The 24,575-nt window shown below is 52.1% G+C and overlaps 8 protein-coding genes across 8 annotated transcripts; 4 read left to right on the top strand and 4 right to left on the bottom strand.

Annotated features, from left to right (window-relative positions):
- Positions 1-645: 645 nt before the first annotated feature.
- On the bottom strand, positions 646-4,026 carry PHACADRAFT_91720 (uncharacterized protein; the record flags this gene model as incomplete). Its single annotated transcript, XM_007395153.1, has 2 exons — positions 646-2,672; positions 2,826-4,026. Coding segments are annotated over 2 exons (3,228 nt in total), but the record flags the coding sequence as incomplete, so codon positions are not given.
- A 964-nt stretch (positions 4,027-4,990) lies between these two features.
- PHACADRAFT_119147 (uncharacterized protein) lies at positions 4,991-7,018 on the top strand. Its single transcript, XM_007394767.1, has 7 exons — positions 4,991-5,462; positions 5,510-5,594; positions 5,642-5,689; positions 5,742-5,914; positions 6,260-6,478; positions 6,531-6,706; positions 6,759-7,018. Exons 1-6 carry the CDS (start codon positions 5,178-5,180, stop codon positions 6,663-6,665), a joined length of 945 nt encoding a protein of 314 aa, XP_007394829.1. The 5' UTR covers positions 4,991-5,177; the 3' UTR covers positions 6,666-6,706; positions 6,759-7,018.
- A 471-nt stretch (positions 7,019-7,489) lies between these two features.
- On the top strand, positions 7,490-8,882 carry PHACADRAFT_208167 (uncharacterized protein). Its single transcript, XM_007394768.1, has 2 exons — positions 7,490-8,444; positions 8,506-8,882. The coding sequence occupies exons 1-2, from the start codon at positions 7,505-7,507 to the stop codon at positions 8,820-8,822; spliced, it is 1,257 nt and encodes a 418-aa protein (XP_007394830.1). The 5' UTR covers positions 7,490-7,504; the 3' UTR covers positions 8,823-8,882.
- Positions 8,883-10,539: 1,657 nt separating this feature from the next.
- On the bottom strand, positions 10,540-11,548 carry PHACADRAFT_254462 (uncharacterized protein). Its single transcript, XM_007394769.1, has 2 exons — positions 11,420-11,548; positions 10,540-11,364 (listed from the first exon to the last, which is right to left on the bottom strand). Exons 1-2 carry the CDS (start codon positions 11,533-11,535, stop codon positions 10,632-10,634), a joined length of 849 nt encoding a protein of 282 aa, XP_007394831.1. The 5' UTR covers positions 11,536-11,548; the 3' UTR covers positions 10,540-10,631.
- A 628-nt stretch (positions 11,549-12,176) lies between these two features.
- Positions 12,177-13,033, top strand: PHACADRAFT_254463 (uncharacterized protein). Its single transcript, XM_007394770.1, has 4 exons — positions 12,177-12,225; positions 12,404-12,469; positions 12,541-12,789; positions 12,850-13,033. Exons 1-4 carry the CDS (start codon positions 12,223-12,225, stop codon positions 12,868-12,870), a joined length of 339 nt encoding a protein of 112 aa, XP_007394832.1. The 5' UTR covers positions 12,177-12,222; the 3' UTR covers positions 12,871-13,033.
- Positions 13,034-13,712: 679 nt separating this feature from the next.
- On the bottom strand, positions 13,713-14,527 carry PHACADRAFT_254464 (uncharacterized protein). The gene has a single exon (XM_007394771.1). It carries the CDS (start codon positions 14,245-14,247, stop codon positions 13,999-14,001), a length of 249 nt encoding a protein of 82 aa, XP_007394833.1. The 5' UTR covers positions 14,248-14,527; the 3' UTR covers positions 13,713-13,998.
- Positions 14,528-14,646: 119 nt separating this feature from the next.
- PHACADRAFT_254465 (uncharacterized protein) lies at positions 14,647-17,373 on the top strand. Its single transcript, XM_007394772.1, has 11 exons — positions 14,647-14,921; positions 14,974-15,082; positions 15,169-15,351; positions 15,396-15,527; positions 15,586-15,902; positions 15,960-16,104; positions 16,157-16,315; positions 16,378-16,566; positions 16,619-16,744; positions 16,801-16,916; positions 16,966-17,373. The coding sequence occupies exons 1-11, from the start codon at positions 14,698-14,700 to the stop codon at positions 17,297-17,299; spliced, it is 2,034 nt and encodes a 677-aa protein (XP_007394834.1). The 5' UTR covers positions 14,647-14,697; the 3' UTR covers positions 17,300-17,373.
- A 613-nt stretch (positions 17,374-17,986) lies between these two features.
- PHACADRAFT_254468 (uncharacterized protein) lies at positions 17,987-18,974 on the bottom strand. Its single transcript, XM_007394773.1, has one exon. The coding sequence runs from the start codon at positions 18,772-18,774 to the stop codon at positions 18,175-18,177; it is 600 nt and encodes a 199-aa protein (XP_007394835.1). The 5' UTR covers positions 18,775-18,974; the 3' UTR covers positions 17,987-18,174.
- Between the last annotated feature and the right edge of the window lie 5,601 nt (positions 18,975-24,575).

Here is a 24,575-nt window from a genome sequence, read left to right on the forward strand (position 1 = left end):
TATAGAAGCCAGGACGTGTTTGGAGATCAGATCGACACCCCTCCGTCGATACTCAACAAATTCAAAGCGCTGAATTCGAACTCCCGGATACATGGATGGCGCGTTCACAGGCAATTGCAGACAACATGCGGTATACGAGTGTTACTCGTAGTGCAAGTACGGAAATCAACGGACGCCAAATTAGCATAGGTACAGTGCTGGGGAAGAATCTGTCGGAACCTACAGGCTTAGTTCTGCGATGCAGGAGCGACGCAAGCCTTGAGCAGGGAAACGCCAGTTCAGAAGTGGAGAGTGCGCCGGTTGGGAGCTTGCCCTTCGCAGACGAGATTTATATGCCCGGTTCGACCGCGTACCGGCCTGGCCGCCTGTATCTACCTCTGCGCTGTCCTCAGGATGGGCCACCACTCCATGCGATCCGTGAAGGTCTGTGCACGCGCGTTCGAACTCGTGGATCTCTGGGAGGAGTGCCGCACGGCTGACGTCACGAGCGTGCTGGAGGAGGTGCACACGTCGAAGGAGGGAAGAGCGGCGGAGGGTTTTATACAGCTTGCACTTGGACACCATGGTTACTACGATAAACTTTGTCATGCGATCCATAGATTCGAAGCTTGTGCCGTACATGATCGTTTTGCGTGACTAGATACATTACGACTTGTTCTTCGCCTTGGTATATGCCTCCATGTACTCGTCAACGTGTTTGCTCCTGGCCAAGGCCTCCTCGCTTGACAAATACACCACTATCGTATCTTTACTTACTAGTCCCAGCTTCCCGAATTTCTCGCTCGCATCCTCACCCATTTGAATCACACCCCACTTGATGACCTCAAGAGCCTTCTTGCCTCGCAAGTCCCGCTCTCCGACTACCTCAGCTACAACCCAGAACTCATCTGAGTTCCGGACACCGAGAAGGTGATACAGAACATTTGGGACAACACACCCATGTGTTCTGATAGCGGAGGCCTGCACAGTAACAGGATTGGCGTGGTTGCGGAAGTGGAGTTGGAGCGCTTGTGGTCCACTACCTTGACTCTGGAGCATGTCCGAGTCGTCGGGCGATGATAAAATATAGCACGACGAGGTGGCATATGTCGCATGGTGATACTCTCCTGGATCATTGGTGTGAACGTCTAGAGGATCCACCAGCTCCAGATCTGTCCAAATGTTCAGCGCCGGTCGGGACGTTAGTCCGAGAAACCCCGCCCATGAGATAAAGAGTCCAAACGGCACATCAGACTCGTGTTGGACAAAAAGGTCTGTTCGCTGCCATCCACGCATGTGCTTGATGAGCAGTGTCCATGCAGACTCTAAGGAAGCCGATCGATCGTAGAGCGGTAGAGTTTTGCACCCCAGGAAATAAGCAAGACCGGCGATCCTGTCAAGTTCTGTGGTGCAATGGCGATTCCTCATGGATCGAATGGCGTCGGAGACCTGCAGACTGAGTAAAAGGTCCTCTAGCCGAGAAAAAAACTTCGGGCTATCTAAGTGGGGCGTCGCAGTGAGTCCACCAGGTAACCAGCTGCGCAGGGTCTCCTGCATGGTCCATACGCGATTCATCCAGTGCCGATCCGACCGGAGAACTGCTGGTGACGGATCGAACGGCAAGCCTAAGCCGTTGAAATATGTGATGCACGGTCTGTGACGCGGCTCGGCTTGGTAGATATGGCCGATGGTGGGAATGTCGAGCTTCCACTCCTCGAGCCGAGCTTCGTCGTCGTCCTTGATACCCTCCTGCCATAAACAGAGAACATCGACCCAGACATATACGGCGCCCATGTTGAGCAGCTCGATGCGGATGTGGTCGAGGGACGTGCCGCGTGGAAGCGGGACAGGCCATCGGTATCCGTTGATCGGGGTCATGATGTACTCGCGCTCTTGTTCGGAAACCCAGCTGTGTGACACCGTCCACAGGTCACCAGGCATACAATCATAGTCTCTGTAGTCCGCCCAAGGTATGATATGAAATGGGAGGACTCGATTGCTGTACAAGTCCCAGACACGTCGAGGAGGGATTCGGGAGTTCTGGATGGAGTGGCCACGAACGGCGTTGTCTCGCCTTTGCTGAACCTGATCACGACGACGCTTCATCCTGCTGAATGCTTCGGTAGAGATTCCAAGCCACTGCCAGTCTGACCATTCCGAGCGTAGCGTCCCGTACACCTCCCCGAAGTCGTAAGAAGTGCCGAGTGCATACTTCAAGCAGCCATAAAGGTCCGGATCGCCAAGCGGCGTGTGCGATGTGCCAAGGATGTTGTTGAGTTTGGCGAGCAGATCGTCGACGGGTAGGAGGTCGCAAGGGATGTCCGCGAGTGTATTAGGTATCGTACCTTGGCCAATGTGTATGCACTGGAGGGGGATGGCGGAGGGAGTGGGAGGAGTGAGAGTGTGGATCTCGCCTGGGCCTGAACACTTGGATCGGAAGAGGTGGCGGGTAGGCACGATGCCGGATGCAGCCATCTGTATCGAGCCCCAGATGATATTCCTGTTGTGCTGGTTGATGCGCTTATTACTATTGAACAGCTCGACTTCGTTGGTTATCTTGATCCGTTGATCTATGAGCTCAGGGACCGTCACTAGCGGGGTGGTGCGTGTCCACGGTATGTGGTCGCAGGAGAAACAGACAGACGTCTCGGCTAACTTGAAGAAGACCCTCGTGCACCTAAGTGATTCGCGTTCTGTAGTAGTCTGCACACAAGGCAAGCCTTAGTACCAGTAGACGAACATGACAATTAGTTGTTAGACGCACCTCCACTGGCTCAGCCGCGGAGACACTCTGCTGAAAGCAACCAATACATGAGCATCAATATCTCGGACTGGGATCGAGAAACTTACTCTGTCAGAGGAGGTTGAGCTGACGCGTACCAACCAGCGAGCCCGGAGATTTTTGTATGCGGCGAACTGCTGACGCCTAGCTTTATAGTTGGTGGCTCCACCGCCGGAGCATGGTGCGTAAGGGAAAAAGGAATGTTCAAGGTTGTGCTCAAGACGCATGTCTGGGTCCGACAGGCACCACGAGCACAAGGCGAAGTCAGGACATGAAAGACACTTGTGCCAACCTGACAAGGTCTTGACGCCACAGCCTCGACAGCGCGGCGCATTTAGCATAGCACAGACGACCTCGAAAGCGCCAACATCCCACGGGTACTCAATGGGGAGAAAGCGATGTCTGATCCCGTGCTCGGAGCGCCGCCGGACAGACGAGATGCAGAGCTGACAAAGGAAAAGGTCAGGACATTCGAGACAATGGTGTCGGATGCGAAAGCCACGACGTTGGCAGCCGCCGCACTTGGTCTCGCTCTCGATGTCTCCGTGTTGCGAGGAGATATTCGGCCCAGATTCAAGCCGCGCCGTAGATGGTTCCAGCGGGGTGAAGTGATGACGAGGGTTGTGGGACATGCGAACCTGTGGATTGCTAACGCAAGCGGTACAAAGTCCATAGTCACTGCAGTCGACGCAGCAATGTCTGACAGGGAGTCTGTTGCATCTGTTGCACGCTCGGCTAGAATATCGACTGGCTTTATCGTAAGAGGCGCATATAGTCACATTTCTCTGGGGAAGGAAGACGTTATGGTCTCCTGGGAACGCCGAAGGGGTCTGAGCGTTGCGTCGCGCGACAAGGAATTTCGCTTCCTCTCCTGCACTTCGGATAGGAAAAAAATCGTGAGAAACATGGTGTGCGGAACGTTTCTCGAATGTATCGAAGCATGCAGAGCAGAGATTGAAGTCGTCGCATGAGAGGCACTTGTGACGTACGCCGATGACTGGTGAATGACCGCAGCCATCACATTGAACATCAGGATGGATGTTGTATGACGCAACTGATGCATCGCGAAATGGGCGGTGGTCCCAAGGGTACTCGATTGGAAGGAAAGTATGGACGTATTCGTGTTGAAACCGAATTGACACAACTGATATGCAGTCCTGGCAGAGGTCGAAATCGGTGCATTCTATACACTTGTGACGCACACCGAAGATTGGTTTTTCGCAGCCACGGCATGTGATTCCCTGATGTTCCACGCCTTGGTAAGCCTAATGAAATTGTTGTAAGTCTGTGTAGAACGGGTATTCAACGCTGGATCTCACAGGCTGCTGGTCGCCTACAATATCTCTGTTGTTCTCGGCTAGGTTGTTCACTTTCTGCAGATCATTTGTTTTCTTACACAAGGTAGTATGTCGAACATACGCGTACCTGGTAAGAGAAGCGACCTCTTATATCGCGCGAACCACCACTGGACCCACACAGTCTCGCCACCCTGTCCCAAAATCCAAACATTCTCGCCACCTGTTCCAAAATCCACACACTCATGAGCAAGGCTTAGCACAATGCGAGTGCTCAACTTACGATGCCACTGCGCCGGAGGAATAGCTTGCTCCTGGTGAAGCGATGTTCTCGAGCAGCCGAACGGATGTGTGTGTAGCTGGACAGTATCTCGACGTTGAACGTATGTCTCGAAGCAGGCCAATGCACCGATATGTCGTTCAAGAGCCGTGGCCAGGTGTTAGGCAGAGTGACGAGGAAGCGCAGCGCAAAGAGGTCGGTCATCGGCCCCGGCCGTGGGCAATTTCCAGTACAGCCGACTCAAAAACACTCCCACGTGGTTACTTGTGTGGGAAGCAGGCACAGATATTTTCTAGAATACAGTAAAGTGAGTATCAGCGCTGGAGAAGCCGCTGGAATGCTCAACGGTTTACAGCCAAGACCCGCAAAGGAGCGAACGACAGAAGACGGCAAGCTACTTCTGCTCCTGTGAACCGACGTCAGACTGGCGAGCATGTTGAAAAATGTCCACAATGTCTGTCTGGCATACCTTTTGCCAGGACCTCAGGAGATATGGTCTCATGCTCGCTCTAACATCGGTCAGTACTTGGGCTGGAAGACGTTGAGAGCCTGGTCGCATAGATGTCCGATCCTCCAGTGGCGACATAGAACTGTGTTTGAAAAAAAAATCGCTCTACAAGTGTTCTGGTAAATTGACTGCAGCTTGAAGGCAAGCGGCTGTCTCTTGGTGAGTATTTTATTCGGGGAGTTGTCGGGGCTCCGATCAGCGTTTTGGTTCCGTGGCGCCTGCCCATTGGCAAAGTCCCGCTTCCTCCGCCATCACTCTAAATGTAGAAGGGCGGGACGCCGGCGCGCCTCATCGCGCCTAGACGCCAGCGACGCGTCTCTCACAGACACAAGAATGTCGGTGCCGTCCTCGCTGCCCCCGCATGGGCCATCTAGCGCGCTACCGTTCGCCAAGGCACTCGACACGCTTGCCCAGGTCCTGCCGCCGAAGCTGCTCAAACCGCGCGTCGGCATCGTATGCGGCTCTGGCCTGAGCACGCTCGCCAAGAGCCTCCGCGATGTCGTCGAGGTACCGTATGAAAAGCTCGCAGGTTTCGGGACGAGCACCGTGCAGGGACATCGCAGTGCGCTGGCTTTCGGGCTCGTGGGCGACGTGCCCGTCGTGGCCATGCTCGGACGGGTGTGTGTGCTAGCGCTGTCTTCCGCACAGGTACTCATATGCGGCAGTTCCACCCATACGAAGGCCATCCCTTGCGCACGGTCACGTATCCGATCCGGCTGCTCGCGAAACTCGGTGTGAAGGAGCTCCTCGGTGCGTCGCCCATTCACCACCCTGCGACCCCCGTTGACACACCATAGTCACAAACGCCTCGGGCGCGCTCAACCCAAGCTACGACGTCGGATCGAGTGCGCCCTCCCCGTTCCTTTTCCATCTGCACTGCTTGATACCCTCTCGCAGTCGTGCTCATCGCCGATCACGTCGCGATCCCAAACCTCGCGGGCCCGCTCAATGCGCTCTTCGGCCCGACGATCAGCCCTGATTACCCGCGCTTCGTCCCTCTCAGCGACGCGTACAGCCGGCGTGTGCGCAAAGAGGTGATGCGCGCCGCGTACGAGCTCGCGAAGGAGGGGGTCTTTGGCGAGGACGCGAAGCAGAAGGCATTAGGTACGTGCTTATGTTTGTGACTTGTTCACGATCTGATCTTTCGTGCAAACCTCGACCGAACTGCGTATCGTGCGCTTTTCGACATCTGTTGCTGATCGCACCGCGCGTCCGACTGCTGCATTTGTTCAAATGCTCCGGTTTGTGTACCACCGACCGACACGACATATTCTGACCGCCCACCTGCGGCCATACTGACCTCTCCACGGTCCTTAATCGATATCGGCCCTCCGCCTGACCTGATGTCTCCCTAAATGTGTTCCCATTCTGGCATCCTTACTATAGCTTCGACACCCGCGCTCCCGCTACCCGAGGGTACGTACGCCTACGTCTCAGGCCCAACATACGAGACGCCCGCCGAGGGTCGCTTCTTGCGCGCCGCGGGCGCAGACGTCGTCGGCATGAGCACCGTCCCTGAAATTTTGGCTGCACGGGAAGAAGGCATCGAGGTCGTCGTGCTCAGTCTCGTGACGAACAAGGCCGTCGTCGGCGAGAAGGAGGACGGGTGGGTGGGGGAGGAGATTCTCGACGAGGTGCGCCGATATCTCACCGGCCATAGTCGGATGCTGACTGTGAGCCTGACAGATCATGGGCGAGGTCGCGCCGCCGAAGATCCAGGAGACCGTCTCGCATGAAGAGGTCCTTGAAGTCGGCCGCCGCCGCGCAGAGGTCATGCGGCTGCTCGTCGAGCGGGTCGTCACGCGGCTGGGTGCCACTTAGATTGCTGCTTAGTCTTTAGATTGCAACCGAGAGGACGCGCTGTGAGCTCTTTCGGCACGTTGTGCACAGATAAGATGTTAATGACAACTTCAGGGAGATTATATTCTGGTTACTACATAAGAACGACATATACTGGAGCAATGGAATAAATGCGCATTATAGAGATTTAGACTCTGGATAGGCGGCGCCAATGCACCGGTGCTGGAGGCGGTTCGGACAAAATTTGCCCTGTTTGCGCAACGTGTGCTACTAGCGGGGCAACACTTCTTCGGCGGTCGACGGATGTGCCGTCTCATTCGTACCCGCTCCTCGAAAGAGCCCAATACTAGTCTGTGGAGATTTTCATTGGTAGGACAATACATTTCGCCCTCCGTCAGGATACTAACCCTCACATCGAGCTAGGAGAGCATTTTTGAATTTGTGGCCTTTGAGGCTTGAAGTTGAAGCTTGGAGTTCCTGAAAATCTTGAGTACTATGCCGCCGGCGGTGCGAGTCGAGCGCTGCATGTCAATATGCAGCAAATAGCGCCGGTCGAGCATCTAAGCATAGAATTCTCGAGGTCGTATACGGATGTACAACTGCAGAACGTACAGCTGGGTAGTGAACTAGTGACGGTCGGAACGGTCAACGCAAAGCAGACATGCACACACGTGGTCAGTGAGCGTGACGCTGGCTTGGCCTCGAGGCGGCGTGGCGGTAACGCTGCATTTCTACAGCTTACTCAGCTCTACTCCCTCTCCGCTTTGAATCCCACAGCTGTCCCTTTGCCATAGGTACGTCAACTTCCGGCGCTGGTAATATGTGACTGTCAACTTCAAGTTCAACATGCTTCTCGCCAGATGACGTCTGATACCACCGTGACCGCACGTCACATACCGCAGGAATTATTCGCAACAATCATACGCCATCTTATACCTCCGGAACACCAGCTCTTCCGCAGCGGAAGACATAAGAAACGGCTGAAGCGCGAACTTGGGCAGTGCTCCCTTGTCTGCCGTTACTGGGCGATACACTGCCGTCCGGCCATATTCACGCACATCGAGCTTCAGACTCCAGAGGATGCTTATCGCTTGCTCGAGCTTGCGAAGACGACCTCGCTGGGCATCAGTGTCGGGATGTACATCTCAGACGTCACTATTCGTGCAACGGTGTCTTCGCTTCCGTGGATCCACCTCATCACAAACACCACTCAGCCTCGCGACTTGTTCCCGAATATGAACAGTTACAGGGTTTACATTCAGTCTCCTTTTAGTGGACCTCAAGAAATGAAACCCTTCGCCCCCCGTTCCGCATTTCACAGCCTTCCGCGCTCGCTCCCTTCCCCCTTAAAGCACCTCGTCTCTCTCGAGCTCAAGGACCTGCGCTTCGCTACATTCGCAGACTTCATCTCCTTTCTTGACTCGCTCATTACCCCCGACCACGGCTCGCGTAATGCTCCACTTTCTCTTCACCGCGTCACATGGGCGGACCATGACAAGCTGACGCCGTTAGAAATACCAGTTGCTTTCCGCGGCGTGAGACGCCGCTGGAAAAAGTACTGCACAAACATTGTTGCAGTTCGCTGCACAGCCGTATGGCCGCTCATTTGGCTTCAAGTTACTGCACAACGTCCAAGGCCGCCACCGACCAGAATGCCACCATTTGTCCACCCTGCGGAAACGTATCGGCTTGTGGCGCTCGTGCAGATAACTATGGACGAATGCGAATGCACCGCTTGCGCTGAACATAAGTCAGAGCGGGTGACTCTGGGAGAAGTGGAACCTGGCAAGGATTTCCCTGGTGCGTGTTTGATCCACCACACGCTCGTGAGGCGAACAAGAGCTCAGTAGGATTGTCCCAGATTGCACGACGTTGAGAATACGGAACACTGTTCACGACCTGATCTTCTGCATCTCGCTCGACGGCCATGTCGTGAATATCTGCTTTCACCTGCGGGTCGCATTCACCGCGATATGGCAAAGTGATGAGCCCCCCGAGTCACTCAGACTCGACTGGACAGCCCTAGACCAGCGTGCAGCTGCTTTCAATGGGAGCATGCTCTCCGTCTGGATACCTGACGGAATATACGATGAGTATGAGCCATTTGTGCGTGCTCACATGCCGATGACCGAGTCGCACGGCCGGCTGAAGCTCGAAAGAGAGGTACCGGAAGCCTGACAAACTTGATTATTCCAATGTAAATTGCGCCGCGCATGCTACAAAATATTATCTGTTCACAGACTCTCTGCAAGGCGACGAATGTCCTTCAGTGCGGCAAGTACTGCCTACTTCACGAATTTGCCGCAGGTGGTAGCAGTTCGCGAGTGGCGAAGATGTTTATAAGGCACATCGCTGCAGGCTCCTTTGCAGTCGAACGGGACGATGGCCCGGGGCGCTGTCGATTGAACGAGTGCATCACGAAACGACAGGGCCAATCCTAGCCTCGGAGATCAGGCTCGCATTTGAAAACGACGAACCGGCCTACCACCGGAACATCGAGCTTGCCCACGGCAGCAGGCCAAGCATGTTTGTCTAGCACGCCAAGGACTAGCCTGAGCCCAAGCTCTTTTACGCCTTCCAGCTGAAGCCATGTAGAATGACAGCTCTTCGAAGGGTAGTAGTATTAAAACTAAATCATAAATAAGATCGTATCAAGCCTGACCTTCGTGCCCACCGTACACACTCCGCTACTTCAGACTCGGTAGAGCCATGCAGCTATATTCAGGCTTAGGGTTGGCGAAGGCAGTTATCGGCACATTGGCAACATATGTCGCGTGGACTCAGTCACCGTTCTCCACATGGCGAGACGGGTGGCAGAAGGACGAGCGGTCTGCACTGCGCCTGCTGCGTTTACTAGGCCTGCGGCCCTCATGGTCACGCTCGTCACGATCGCACCCGCTGCGGCAGGCGGCAGCTGTCTCCTTGTTCGCAGCGTGCTTCTTTCAAGGCTCTTGATCAGCATCCTCTTCCTTGGCTTCCTCGACCTCCAGTGCTCGCTTCTTCCCCTTCTAATTCTCCATCTTATGTACATGTATCCAGAGCTGACAGTGGGGAAGTGCACGATCACCGCTTGTGGCGACTATTGTTGAAGTGCGGTAGTAGGCGCGACCCGAGGGCTCATCCCATCGGAACGTGAGGGAGTGGGTGCGGGATAAGCCTGAGGTTGTGCCTTACTCGGTTGTACCAACTCCTGTCTGGTTCGACGCGAGCTGAACAGCGGTGGGTATCATTGTACGAATCCCTCCGAGTCGAACGTCGTCGTCTCTAGGTGCTTGGCTGCTGTGTTCGATGATACGTGACGGCTGTCCAGGACTTGAACGAGCTACAGCTTCGCAGGGGCCGTCAGCGTTAACCAAATCGAACGTCGTACCGGCGGAGCTTGCCTCTGTTCCGCAGCGAAAGTCGTCAGAAGACTCGCGGCACACCACGGGGGCCTTTATTCCTATAATCTCCAAGCATCTAAACAGCTTTTATAGCTTGCGAGCGTATTCCTACACTACTTCAGCACGGTTGCGCTCAGAACTACCGCCTGGAAATGTTCAAGCGTATCGATATCGCTCATGCGTCCTGAGCTCGCGCTCGGACCGACACGCCTCGGGTGCCATTATGGCATTTATTGGCACCTCCAGTGTAGGTACCAGCAATGCACAAGGTATGCTACTAAGGCATGCCATCTGATCCAAGACACCTGACACCCGGACATCTTCCTGGTGTATGCAAAGGCAAAAGCCTGAATAAAACCAATCGGGGCGCATTAGCGAGACTGCCACAAATAACAATATAATGATGCCGAGCCTGTTCGATTTCAAAAACTAGCGCAAGACGTGTCGATTCCGGCAGCAAATATAACGAAAATCTGAGTAATGATGAGTTACGGTCGTGTTGTGGGAAATGAGAGGAATCACGGCGCGAAGGTAGACGGAACGAATCAGCGTCAGACATCCGCGACAGCATGCATGCAAGGTGCAAAGAGAAAAAGGAAGAAGGTCACGCGAGCTCAAAAATCTCGGCCATGCGTCCCCAGAGAGCTTCCCGACTGGCCCTTATCGTGGCAGCAGCAGCGTCGCAACATGCGGCGCATGGCGGCCGTGTACCCGGAAGACCCTGTGTAGCCCGCTGGACTTTGTCGGCGGCTGCCCGCCAAAATTCTATTGGGCGATTAAGACCATTCACAGCGGCGGGGAAAACCTGAGTATTGTTGTGTGTGAGAAGCCCTGGCCCGCAAAGCTGCATATGGGCTTGCTGGCCTAGTGGCATAGCAATCATCAGCCTGCTGTGTGCTTCGCGCAGGCGTTCAATACCGACGATGAGTCTTTCGATGTCGGCGTGAGATAGGGGTGAGATGCTGAAACCGGGTGCTGTACCACCGAATTTCTTTGAGCAGCGGCTGAGTGCGTAGAAGAGGGCGGCAAGGAGCTCAGGTGTGGTGTATCCGCACTGGCGCAGGAGAGAAATGACAGCTGCAGGATGTAGGTCCATGTCTTCGTCTACATCGCACAGGAGTGTGTTCTGTGGCAACTCGTGTACATGGGTGTTCATGTATCTGCGGATTCTGGCGTCAACGATTGCGTCGTGCTTCGCGAGGTCGTGTGGCCAGTTGGCCTGTATGCGTGCGATAACCTCGGAACGAGGGCGTTCAATTTCATACTTCGTGCACATTTGCAGGAGACTGGACAATAGCGGAAAGCTCTCCGCCGTCAAAGCTACGGTGTCGATGCGTCTGCGGGGCGAGCGCATCGAAAACCAGCAAAGATAGAGACGAAGAGGCAACTCACAAGCCACCGTATATCACCTCTAACAGCGCTTCCATATCCTCCCTGCTGTCGTCCACGCTAAAATGCTTGCACCCTCTCTCCATCTCATGCTTGACTCCGTCCATTGGCATGAACATTTGTTGGAAGACCGGAGAGTGTTTGGCGAGCAGCGTGCGGTGTACACGAAAGAGAGTGCTGCCGCAGCTCAAAATAATGTTTCCGTCATCGAAGTAGAGGGTGGGGTGACTCTCCAGGACTTTGATCTCTTCGTCTTCGAGCTTCCGACGCGGGCGCTTGCGATCAGGTCCCTCTGAGTTAGTACGGCTTGTAGACGGTACGGCCGACATGAGGCACTGGATATTACTCAAATGCAGCTGGATATTGTTAATTTGGAATAAAAGCAGAGGATCCGCGCAGTTATAGGAGTCTACAAGGTCGAGGTGGTGGTTGACTTGGTGGTCGATGGTGAAGAATACTGTTTGTATATGTTAGGATCAAAGGGTTCAGCTTACCGGATCCGAATCTGTTTCACATTTTGACAACCAACATGTCAAACTTACCAAATTCAGCCACATAGCAGCATGCCCGGACTGGAATATTGAATACCGGACAGGTAGTATTGGGCAATAAACTCGGGGCGAAGAAGAGAAGTTGTTTGGAAGTCGCTGAACTAGTGTTGGTGCCGCGAGCGCCAATTTCGATAGGCGCTTTTTCCACGTGGCAAACGGCATGACAGCGGGAAACTGAAATCATCAACATCCAGCCCGTCTACAATGCGACAAGACTCCCTTTGACCTAGTCCTTGCGACTCTCGACGATTTATAATGGTAAGACGCTGTCCCTAGGCATTTCTGGCGCGGTTGGAGTGCAGTTTCCGTAGTCTGGGAGGCTGGATGACAGAACTGGAGGCTAGATGGAGGTGCTGTTTGCCGGATGAAGATCATTGAAATGACTAGTGCGCTTTGCGATGAACGAATATGCTAACAATCCGTTGCTCTGCATTAGGCCAACGTAGAACTTGCTGCAACCTACGCCGCCCTCATTCTCGCCGACGATGGCGTCGAGATCACCGTGCGTGCCTGCCCGCCCGTCTTGAATCCCATTTCCCTGTTTTCCCTAATTTTTCAATCGAAATTTAATAGTCGGACAAGATCACCGCGCTGACGACCGCTGCGGGTGCTGATGTCGAGGCTATCTGGGCAACTCTTCTCGCCAAGGCCCTCGAGGGAAAAAACGTGAAGGAGCTCCTGTCTAACATTGGTGCGGGCGGTGGTGCCCCCGCAGCCGGTGGCGCTCCTGCGGCTGCTGGCGGGGCTGCTGGTGGCGCTGAAGCGCCCAAGGAGGAGGAGAAGAAGAAGGAGGAAGAGAAAGAGGAATCAGACGACGACATGGTGCGCCTTCTCTATTTTCCGTCGTGCAGTCTTTGTCTCTGAAACGATATGTGTGTGCAGGGCTTTGGTCTCTTCGATTAACCTCGCCAACTCTCTGTTATTTTGTTGTGTGTACTCTCACTTCGCCGGCGTGTTTCTGCACATGACATACTCCACCGGGCGCGCGGAGGCCTGCTGCGCATCCTTCGTACACCGCCTTGTACCCATTACACTCTGCTTGCGCACACACATACTGTGAAAATTATCGGCTTTGCATGAGTGTGAGGGACATCCGCGAAGATACCTTGCACCAAAAGTAATGGCATAACCTGAGAATACTTTGGAGTAGATGGTCGACGATTTACACAACTGACCATGCTATGGTATGCCAAAGGTAACGAAACTTCTGATATCGTGAGTGGCGACCCTGTTGAAGTTCAGAACTCAAGCTAATCCATGAATTGGGGCTAAAAGTACGTTTGCCAAGCCATATCTCGGCCTCACAAGGCAGTTGCTTTCCCGTCAACCAGTTCTTCATGCCCTTCCCGAGCACCTGCTCTCTTACATAAGACTTCGGTACTCTTTAAAGGTGCACAGACTACTCGATCTCCTCGGTGCCTATCCTCTGCGTTTCACGGTAGCCGTGTCGTGTCGCCAGCGAGCGCAGGTACCTTGGTGCGCCTAGGGAAGGGTTCGTTTGTCTTGCTTTTCGTAGACTGCTGCCCAGCTCCCGTCTTTCCCTCCATTATCTTGACACAAGCACGACTTCTCCTGTTCCCTCCAACCTACGTGCTGTATTTCGCACCCTTGCCCACTCGTCGGCCTGGTTGAGATCGCACGTGATGCCCGTCCCGACCACTTCGCGAAGCAGGACAGCGCGCATACACATGCCGAAGGAGATCCATGGTAGCTTAGCCAGTCATAGTGCATCACCACTGTCGGATGTATAAGCAGAGTGTGTCGTATATGCGCACAGCGCGGTGAGCATGTCACGCAAGGTCTGTACAAGTGAGCGCGACTTCGTGCTGTATGGGAAAGGAAGCTTGGTGACCATGGACGATGCTAACTACACTTCCGACGCTTGAGCGGTGCGATACGTATACTGGCGCGACCCATCGGGCGAGTTGTGGCATGCGTCCTTGAACTGAGCAAACAGGCACGGATTTAAACAGCACTGAGATCTCAGAAGCTCTTCTCCAATCCCCCAAGCATGTGTAGGTATCTACCCGCTCACTGGCCTGCTAGCCACTTCTTCATTCCGCGGCCGAGCATGGCGTCACTTGCGCTTACGTTTCTCTCGTACTGTCCTGCCTCTCCCTTGCTATCCTCAACATTCGCCTTTAACTCCTCCTTAGACTTAGGAGAGGCACTCGAACTCAACACAGGCTTCGATGCGTGCCGCTTCCAGTTGTAAGAGTTGTCAAGATCGAGGAGGATGCCTCGTGTGATATCGTTCCGCGTCTCGTGCGGAATGCGCATGATGACTCGATCGCTGATATGTCCGTGCAGAACGCCAGCTTCGTAATACGCCTTATGTGCTGCCACATACACAACGTCAGGATGCGAGGGGGCTGAGCATGACGAGCAGGGCCTAAAGCATACTTACCTTCGAGGGCGTGGTACATGACGCAGACAAGCTCGTACGAGTTTCGGCAACCTGCAAGTGATTCTGGCACGTAGGGAACGATTCTTCCCATCGTAACGTTGTCCACGGCGACTAGAGCGACTGTCAATGAAGCCTGCTGTACTGCAGAGGTGTGATGCGCCCTGACCTCGGACTCATTGATGCGCCATCAAGACAGAGTCACGTGGTATGACATTCTTGGCTTGCTGCCCGCCCCCGCCTGTGCTCACGCCACCTCCGTCCAGGTGCTCTCGGGCGAGTGTGCACTGCGTTGCTTTCTCTGCTTCACGACAAACACTCACGATATGGCGATCATCCAATTCCAACCATTCTCCTCGCTCGTCGAGCCGGCCTTCTGGCATGCGCTCAACAATCTCAAGATCGATGTCCTCAAACTCTCAGATGACTTCATTCCCGTGGCAGCGTCCTATGCGCCTGGACGTGCCATCGTCGACAGGGAGACGGGGCAGGAGATTGCGATGCCGTCCGCGTTGACACTAGCAGGCGATGCGTTCACCCAGCATCCTCAGTGCGTTTCCGTGCCCGCAAAGCTTACATGCGATTGCTAATGACCGCTTCAGGATACCCAAGTATGCCGTACCCGCATATGGATTGTTGAAGAACTACAACACAATAGAGGAGTTCAAAGCTGCAGATAAGACTACACTGTTTAACGAGCTGTCAGATGAGGTACGGAGCTGCTTGTTCCTGTATTTGCGTATATGCATGAGTTTATCAAAGCGACTGCGTCATGATTGACCCGCTTGCCGACCTAGATATGGAAGGATATCCAGTCTGGCTCTACTTCTAAGCTCACCAAGTTCCTCCTCATCACCTTCGCCGACCTGAAGAAGTATCGATATTACTACTGGTTCGCTTTCCCCGCCTTCGTTGCAAAGCCTGCATGGGAGGCAGGTGGCGACTGGCAGAGTGCGTCAGAGACGCTATCTTCTGAGACGGTGAGCTCCTTGTGGTTGAATTTGGCGACGCTCACTCTTTGCAGCTCTCCGCAGTATATACAGCGTTGCACACCGAACCGCGCCAATTTTTCCTTGTCCGCACCTCCTCTGCTGCACCCGAGGTTGCACCTATTGAAGAATTGCAAAAATTCTTTGACGGTGTTCCGCCAGAACATGTATGCCATTCCCTTCCCGTCCCTTATATGCCTACTCACCTGCGTACGCCGTCTGTAGCGTCTCATTGGCTTTGTCGACCCCTCAGGCGCACCAAGCAACCCCGGCTGGCCACTTCGAAACCTGCTCACTTACCTTGCGCACCGGCACTCACCACTCTTCTCGATGGACTCCGCGTCTGGGTTGCGAGTCCTGTGCTGGCGCGACGTCGACCCGCCGCATGATGGACGGTCGCGCAGTCGCGTCGGCGTCGTTACTGGTTTGGCGAGTGTACAGGGCACGGGCGAGCGTCCAAGTGCCGTTGGGTGGGAGAAGAACCCTCAGGGCAAGCTTGCGCCACGGGTCGCAGACCTAGCGCCGACGATGGATCCAAAGAGGTTTGCCTCTTCTTCGTCTTGAAAATCTATGTGTACTAGCAGGCTTCATGCACACAGGCTGGCGGAGCAAGCGGTTGACCTGAATCTGAAACTCATGCGCTGGCGGATACTTCCCGAGCTCGATCTCGAGCGCGTGGCTAATGCGCGATGTCTCCTTCTAGGCGCAGGTACACTCGGCTGCTACGTCGCGCGGATGCTCATGGTGCGTCTTCACGTCTCCCCTTTTGTGACAGACGTGACTGATGCTGCGACAGGCATGGGGGGTGCGAACAATCACATTTGTTGATAGTGCGCGGGTGTCGTTCTCGAACCCAGTGCGACAACCGCTCTTTACTTTTGAGGATTGTCTCGACGGTGGGAAGCCCAAAGCTGCATGTGCAGCGGAGAACCTGAAGAAGATATTTCCCGGCATCGTGCGTGTCTTCTGTCTTCCCTTTGGCACCCTGTTATTGAAACCCTTCGGTGGCATTGGTAGAATTCTACAGGGCACAACCTCAGTATACCGATGCCAGGACACCCAATTCCGCCCACGTCGCTCGAGCAAACAAAGAAGGATGTCGAATTACTGGAGAAGCTCGTCGACGATCATGACGTTGTATTTCTCCTCATGGACTCGCGAGAGAGCCGGTGGCTACCAACAGTACTCGGCGCGGCGAAGGGCAAGGTGGGCGCGCACATTGTTACTCCTAAGGCGGAAAGCTGATGAGGTGGTGCAGATTGTCATGAATGCTGCGCTAGGCTTTGACACCTTCCTTGTCATGCGCCATGGTGCACGCAAAGAGCTCGCGAAGGGCGAGCGGCTTGGGTGTTACTACTGTAACGACATCGTTGCGCCTGCAGACGTAAGTTCTCCCGTTCTCACACTACCATGGCAGGCCGTTGGTTAAACTTCGCGCAGAGCCTCACGGACAGGACCCTCGACCAGATGTGCACGGTCACGCGCCCCGGACTCGCATCCACCGCGTCATCGACGGCCGTCGAGCTCCTCGCCGCGCTGCTGCAACACCCAGACGGGTACGTCTTTCCTTCGCCTCCTCCGTATCTTGTCTGACCTTTACCATAGCGTAAACGCACCGGCGCCGGTACCTACGAAGGGTGGCGAGCTGCCTGATCCGCACGCGTCGGGAAGCGTGCTCGGGCTTGTGCCGCACCAACTGCGGGGCTACCTCGCCGAGTTTCGGACGATACCTTTACGAGGCGCGGCCTTCTCGCGCTGCACAGGCTGCGGCGACGCAGTGCTGGAGGCATACGAACGTGACGCGTGGTCTCTTGTGCAGAGTGCCTGCGGCGAGCCTGGATTCCTGGAACGTCTCACCGGTCTGGATGAACTGTATCGCGAGGGAGAGGAGGCGGTGGGCGATGTTGAGTGGGCGGATGAGGATGATGAAGATATGTGAGATAGATTTCTGCGAAAGTAGTACCAAATGTACTTGTAGATTGGGTTGTATCCTGGAATAGCAGCCAGTCAAGATCGCCAAGCCGACGCTGAGGTTACCGTATCTTATCAGGATCTCGGAGGACGGAGGTTTTTCCACAGAAGAATTTGCTGAGAGGCTTATAGACTCAGTAAATATGTAGGTGAAAAATGTGAGATTTTTGGCATACGTTTGTACTGTAGAGGAACGTATGGTAGCAACGTCACGCGTCACAGTCAGTTGGTTGCTGGTTTCTGCGCAAGTTGCACCTGCGGCGCCGCCGCCTGACGGCGGCGGTTTCTTATTAGGCCTTAGGTCACAAGTCACACATGACTGGTTGCCCGTCGTAAAGCGTCACGCCTCGCCCTCGATTGCTACCATACATTCCTCTACAGTATGGTGCTACGAATATTTTGTGTGCAAGCGTGCTTAACCGCCCGTTTACTAGGAAGCGAGGTTTTGTCACCGACCTCGATGTCTTCCGACAGAGCCCTCCACCGGTTCACCAGGAGACAAGTTTTCTTCTAGCTGCAGCTGATTTTTGTAAATATTTGCGAGACGACTTCCTCTTACACGAGCCGATATCGCGAACTGGCATCTCCATGGCCATTTCACGCCTTCCTCAGTTGTGACATTGACTTGCATGAGTTTCTCGACCTCAGTTTTCACAGCCTTATTATATAGCCAAGAGCAATAAGGAGAGCGAAGAAACTGTACTCGCTGAGGACTGGCACTACAGCCCTCTCTGAACAAGTCTATATGACAAAAATAAGGATGATGCAATATATAATTAAAACAAAACTAGCATCAATATCAGAAGTCCACGTGCCGGTCGAATCCCTGCATACTACATCTGATCAGACCTGCAAAAAATTTGTCTTCATTGAGTCGGCATCACCCTTACTCATCCGCTTGAGTATATGGTTGAACGCGGATGGTGCCGAGCTAAGAAATGCAAACGGCTTCGATGAACCTTGTGCTTCAGATATTGTAGCATGCGTTTGTGCCATGCTCGTAACCTCTGATCCAGCCATCGCAGTGGCGTAGCTTGCAACAGGTCCTGAATACCCTGTCACAGAGTGAGTGCTCTCGCCCATGTCGGCCGGCGCCGCGGATGTGAGTAGCGCCTTTCCACTCGCATCGGATGCTTTGGTTGTACCGCTAGCAGTCGTTAGCGTAAGACTGCTGCTACTCGCAAGTGTACCAAAACCGGGGCTGGGTGGTGGAGAGAGCATTTTGGCGCTATTATGTGTGGCTCCAGCATGGCCGGACGGCAGCGCGAGGCGGACTTCCGCGGTCAAGGCATTGACGCCAACTTCCGGCGGATGACTCAACGCGGCTGAGCTTCCGGTCGCACTGACAGCTCCAAGTAAGTTGAGATTCGAACCGGAACCGGTGTACGATGTCATGTGCTGGAAGTTTTCCGGCGCACTGATAGCTGTTTTCTTCGCCGTCATGACCCTGTCTGCATCAGACCCCGAGCCAGAGTTGCCAATACGGAAGGCTCGTTCTTTGGCGCGATGGAGATCATAGCGGTGACGAAGGAATATGTAGATGAGGAGCAACAAGCCCGCAAGCACAATGAACGAGCCAAAGATGATAGCCAGAACTTCAGCTGCAACATTGATCTTCTCAATGTGCGATCTGAGTATTCAAGTCAGACACAAGCGCGGAAACAAATAATTAGTACGTACGCATGAGTGCCAGGATTTTCGGCGGAGGAAGCACCGCTGGAGACAAGACTTGATGTCATAGCGGCGCTATATTACCTGGAGTTAGCATCGAGCATTGCGGCAGAGAAAGACTGGCCCTTACCTAGTCTGCCATGGAACAGATAAAGTATTGGGGAGCGCGGTCACAGCTTCTTGGGATCTATGAGATGGGAAAGATCAGATATGTCTTGCATTGATAAAGTTTAGGAGTAGAGACATGGACGTACGAAACGTTAGTCGAGCTGATCGTAACAAAGTCAATGTCGAACCAGGGTGTGTCTTTGCTGAGGAGTGCGGTCACTGAGACGAAATGCGGCGAAGGAATTTGCGAGCTGAAGGTCGTCGCGAAAAGTAGCTGCTGGAAACGGGTATCTGCGGCGTTCGCCGATAAATAAGTGATGGAGTCGTCAACTTGCACACTGAATGTTCCCTAGCGACCACGTATCCGTGAACTCGGTCAACGGAATACGAGATAGTATGTGCTCACATGTCCAGGCCCTGTCGAGCCATAGATGTACAGAGCTCCGCCGGAGACAGACATGTTCAGAGTCGCCCCGTTCGCTTGCGCGACATGGTAGGTCCCACCAAAGAACTCGGAAACGTTGAGGTCGTTGGGACTCTGGGCCGCCCAGTGGGTATATACAAGCTGGATCGCGGTATCATCAAGTGTGAAGTTCATCCCCAGATGTCTGGAACGAGGCAAAGATGCACGTCAGAACAACATGCAAAGCGCAATGAAGGATGGGGAAGGTATTGTGGGCGCGTTGAAGAGAATAAAGTAAAGAGTGGAGTCCAAAAGAGTGAAAGGGCAGACGAAAGGACGTCTGAGGGAAAGGAGAGGACGAGGACGATACTCACCATCGAGGATACTAGGATCAGTATCATGCAACAAGATACCGTGACGCCATCAGGATGGCCATCACACGCCCCAGATAGTCGAGATACATTCTTTGAGGCAATGCTTCACATGCATCCCTAAACGATAAGGACCGTCAGAGATGCATAGATGTTGAGCGCATCAACCAGAGCAGTGAGCACAGGGCGCGTCGGCCTCTGCTGACCTGAACAGCACGCGGCGCACAGACTTTCAGCGTTATCTTGGACAGCATTTGGCCGATATATGTTGTCCTATGAATGAAGAAGCGCTGCTGGACGAAACGAGTAATGAGGAGAGTGGGAAAGAGTGCAGGCTTCGGCGTCTCACTATATTTTCAAAGTCGATCGACGTTATCATGCGACAGATAAGGCTTGCCTACATCTTCGTCCCGTGACCGGTTGACCCCTCAGGCTCTTGCTCGGTGTACTTACGGTTCATGTCGCTTTTAGCCTACGCTGAGCTGTTTTAAATGTCACCTGAAAATCATCGAGGTTTTTTTGTTTTGTTTCTTCAACAGTACTGCTGTAAATCCTCGCCCCCGCGCTGGCCGCAAATTTTCCTTTTATATGGGTGTCTAGGGCTGTGCGTGCGCGTTTGACGTTCATGCACTTGCTACTAGAGACACAGGTATACTGTATCTTATCAGGAACTCCGACACCCTAGGAACTCGGACACTGAATTCTCACCCGCTGCCTACCAAACAAAACCAGCTGTCGTTGGTGATGAGTAATTTATATACTGTCTGCTATGCATATAAAAATATTATGTTTTTGGGAGCATATTGAGGGAGAGAGGCATGGATTGAATGTTACTTATCGCACTTTCACTAGATATGGACCTGGTAAGCACTTTGCAGCTCTTCTTACAACAGGTGCTCATCTTGGCCTAATCATACATTTTGGTAACTTGTGTTTGTGTGAACCAGTGAGATACATCTAGTGACATATATAAATGTGTAAATACCATGGGAAATGGATGTCATACCGTGTGAGAGCAGAGAGCTCCTGGGAGCCACCAGTACATGAAAAGAAGTGCTCAGAATTGCTTTATAACATTATTCTGCTGTATGGAGTGCTCAGACTTTCATTATATGTGCAATAATAGGGCTGGACACATTGCTATTTTTTTTTTTGGGAACATGTTCAAGCCGGAAATTCACCTAAGGAACACTGATGTCTCCCAGCCAAGAACCAAGGCCATTACTACTAGAAAACTATTATATATATATATATGTTATGTTACAGCCTGTACCTTCATGATTGAGGCTTCCTGAGCCCTCCATTGCACTGTGAGCATCACAGAGCCCAATGCAGTAGTGGGAGAGGGTACTTGGACACCTGCCTAAGCACTAAAAAAGCCGCTGTCTGAGAGCAAAGCGCACTTGGATGTTCACGTGATTTGCATGTGATTGCAACTCAGGTGCTACATACACCAGACACTCAACACATTGTCTGCCCCTCATCTAATCTCTTATGGAAATTTTTGCGTGTCTTGCAGCTGTCAGCCCTGGCAGGCATGAAATGTCAACAGCTCAGCTACATTTGGGCCTGAGCATAGTAGGTGGCAGCACACGCAAGGTGAGCAATATTATAGTGCACCAGACGGCCACAGTTCAAACAATTTGTTGACTGTGACATTGTGTCGCTCCACACTCTTTGTCTCACTTTGTCCTTTGTTATCTTATCGACAATTGATCCAACACATCTAATACAGCTGGTCAATGTCAGCACTTCTCAGCTTCGCATCTCCTCTGTGGACAATTTTTGACCGTATTGACATCTACATTGGCATAGTTTACACAATGTATTGGTGGCAAAATTGTGAATGCACAAAAAAAGGTGAGATTTATGGAGAGCATGAGCAGCAAGCACCTGTCATGAATTGGGCGCATCAACTTGAATATTGAATGGCTTGCTCAAAGCAGAAGAAATGAACAGGAAAACAAAGATCTTTGCTAAACTAATAAAAGTACTGTAATACTCAAGAACCTCAATTCTTGTATGCCCAAATATCTGCCCAGTTCCTGCAGCTGGCTCAGGGCTGCTACCCAAGTGTCAAAGACTTGAGACCAGCGGCCAGTTCCTTAGCTTTTGCAATGTGTGCAACATGTAAGGTTTGGCTTCAGTAGACGCTTGACGAGTCAAGTAATCAGTGAGTCAGCGGCTATATTGCAGGACCTCGGAGATGAGAATCTGAGCTTGTGAGAGGTTATCACACCAGAGAAAGAGTGGGGTAAGTCTCGATTCTCAAGAAACTACGGTACACCATTGTATTTACACCTATATATACTAGAACTCCTACCCTAAGTCATAATGAGGAGCCGAGACGGATCCGAAGAAAGTCAGGATGAGTCAAAGGGAGTCATGGGAAGTCAAAGGATAAAAGGAATAGGAACAAAGGAGGGGATACAAAACATGAGACACACAAGGTGTCGAGAGCCCAGGCTGATGAGGCAGGTGGGCGCACTGATGGCATCAGGTGCCACCAAGCCTGTTGTCCTACAAGGGGAGGGTTAGTGCTCTAGCCCTTACACAACATGCCTGCCAACAGGCCGGGAGGCTGGAAGGAAGACAGAGATATCCCTGGCTCACCGATGCATATGTCCATTACAGTAGCCTTGCCTCACAAAGGACAAAGCCTGAGAAGCATGACATAGCACAAACCTATGTCACCCTGTTTGATTTTGAACTGTGACTGTCTAGCACTTCTTACAATATGGCAGGGGACCATCTAGTTACAATTTCTGAATGTAATGAAGAATTGTTCTGTACAGACTGGCACTTTGGGAGCTTTTTAGCACTGTCACGAAACTTAGTCCAATGTGTGGGAGTCTTATTTGTATTCACACTACACTAGTCCATGAAACTTGGGTTAGGGTTCATTTCAAACTTTGGAGTGAAACTTGCTTGATTTTTACAGCCTTCCACACTTTGAGTATCAACTTAAAATTTGGTACCTAGATACTCCTAGCATACATCTAGCTACATGTAACCACTAGAAGGTGAAAAACTTGGATGTGCCTGTGTAGCAACACTGTCTTTCATGTGTGCTGGCCAGGCCTGAGTGCAAAAGTGCCATCTCAAATGTGGGCACATTTTGGTGCTTTATATATGAGCAAATAGAGCTGAAAGAGAGGATTCAGAATATGTATTTATGTATAGAATATTAAATGTTTGAAGGAGAGAACTGAGGAGAAGAAACTAGGCAAACATATGCAAATAAGTGCTCTATAAGCGCTCAAGTGCCATCTGCTTTTCTCCTGCTCCTACTCTTTCTCAGCCAGTGAATGTGATCCTCATGTATTCTCACATGATGTCCAACATGTTGAGGAGTCCCTATAAATATTTTGGTCAATTTACAGTATGTATGTAGTGTATAGTAGTGGGAATAACCTTGTGCAGGGAAGCAGACATGTTTGCGCCCATTTTAGCATCATTAACACTAGTGATTGGAGCTATCAAACATACGCACGCATTTTTTCGCATGCTGCGGATTATATCCGCATTTTAGCGAAATTACTGATAATTTATTGGAGGAAAGGTGGGCTTGTGAATCTGGCAAGCCTCAGAAGCCTCCCTAGACGCTTAGTCATAGCGGTTCACGTAGTCCCGGCTGCAGATCTGCGAGATCTGCAGCCGGGACTACGTGAATCACCATTAGTAATAGGCGCTTGATCGCCGAAGGGGCGCGGTCTTTGTTTGAGCTTGTTTTGGGGCCTCCAAAGGCTGTTTTGACTGTTTTTGACCAGTTTCAGAGAGAGTTAAGATTCAATACATTGACTGCACACCTGTTCATGCTGTATATAGTAAATATACACAAATATTTGCCTGGATGAGGGTCTCTTTTGGGTGGATGGCACAGTAAAGGTTTGGATGTACCTCTTAAGAGCAAAAATGGTGCCAGAATGACAAGGCTGTCTTACTTCCGATAAATTTCGGATAAATCCGCTAAAATGCGAATATAATCCGTGACATGCGAGAGCACCATTTCATGTGTCCGGATGTCCCCATTACCGGCGCTTATGGCGCTTAAACGAGCGCAAACATTTTTGCTGGTGTTTGCAAGGTTAGCCAAGCTATTGCACACTGTATACAGATTGTAAATTCGTCAAAATATTCATAGACACTCTTCATCATATTGATAACTATGTATAAATACAATTAGTACCTGATTAACTACCTCTAATAGTGCAATCCACACTCCTTTGCTGTAATTGCAGAGACAAGTATTCCTGACTCAGTTCCTTCTGTCTTCTACGTTCTATGGCTTTCATGCACTTCAGTCTATATATATATGCCCATATATAGTTTTAATATATGTTTCACAGTGGATTGGACTGCTATAGACTATGACCTGCTGTTATTTCTGCTGTGTTTAGGTTTTTTACACTTGTAAGGTAGCTGAAAGCCTTTCAAGAGCTACTATAGCTTTTAAGGCATCATGCACATATAATACACAATATTAGAAGCATATTCCAGGGTTTAAAGGGTCTATAACATGTAGGAATGTTCTGCGTTATAGCAGGCTTCTGTCTCAGCCTTTGACCTTTTCTGATCTTTTGCTCTTCTAAGTGGTTTATTATATCTGTACAGTCTCATACAATAAATAAGAGAGAGAGAGAGAGAGAGAGAGAGAGAGAGAGAGAGAGAGAGAGAGAGAGAGAGAGACG

This window comes from Phanerochaete carnosa (assembly GCF_000300595.1).
Source record: "Phanerochaete carnosa HHB-10118-sp unplaced genomic scaffold PHACAscaffold_4, whole genome shotgun sequence".
Classification (NCBI taxonomy): Eukaryota; Fungi; Basidiomycota; class Agaricomycetes; order Polyporales; family Phanerochaetaceae; genus Phanerochaete; species Phanerochaete carnosa.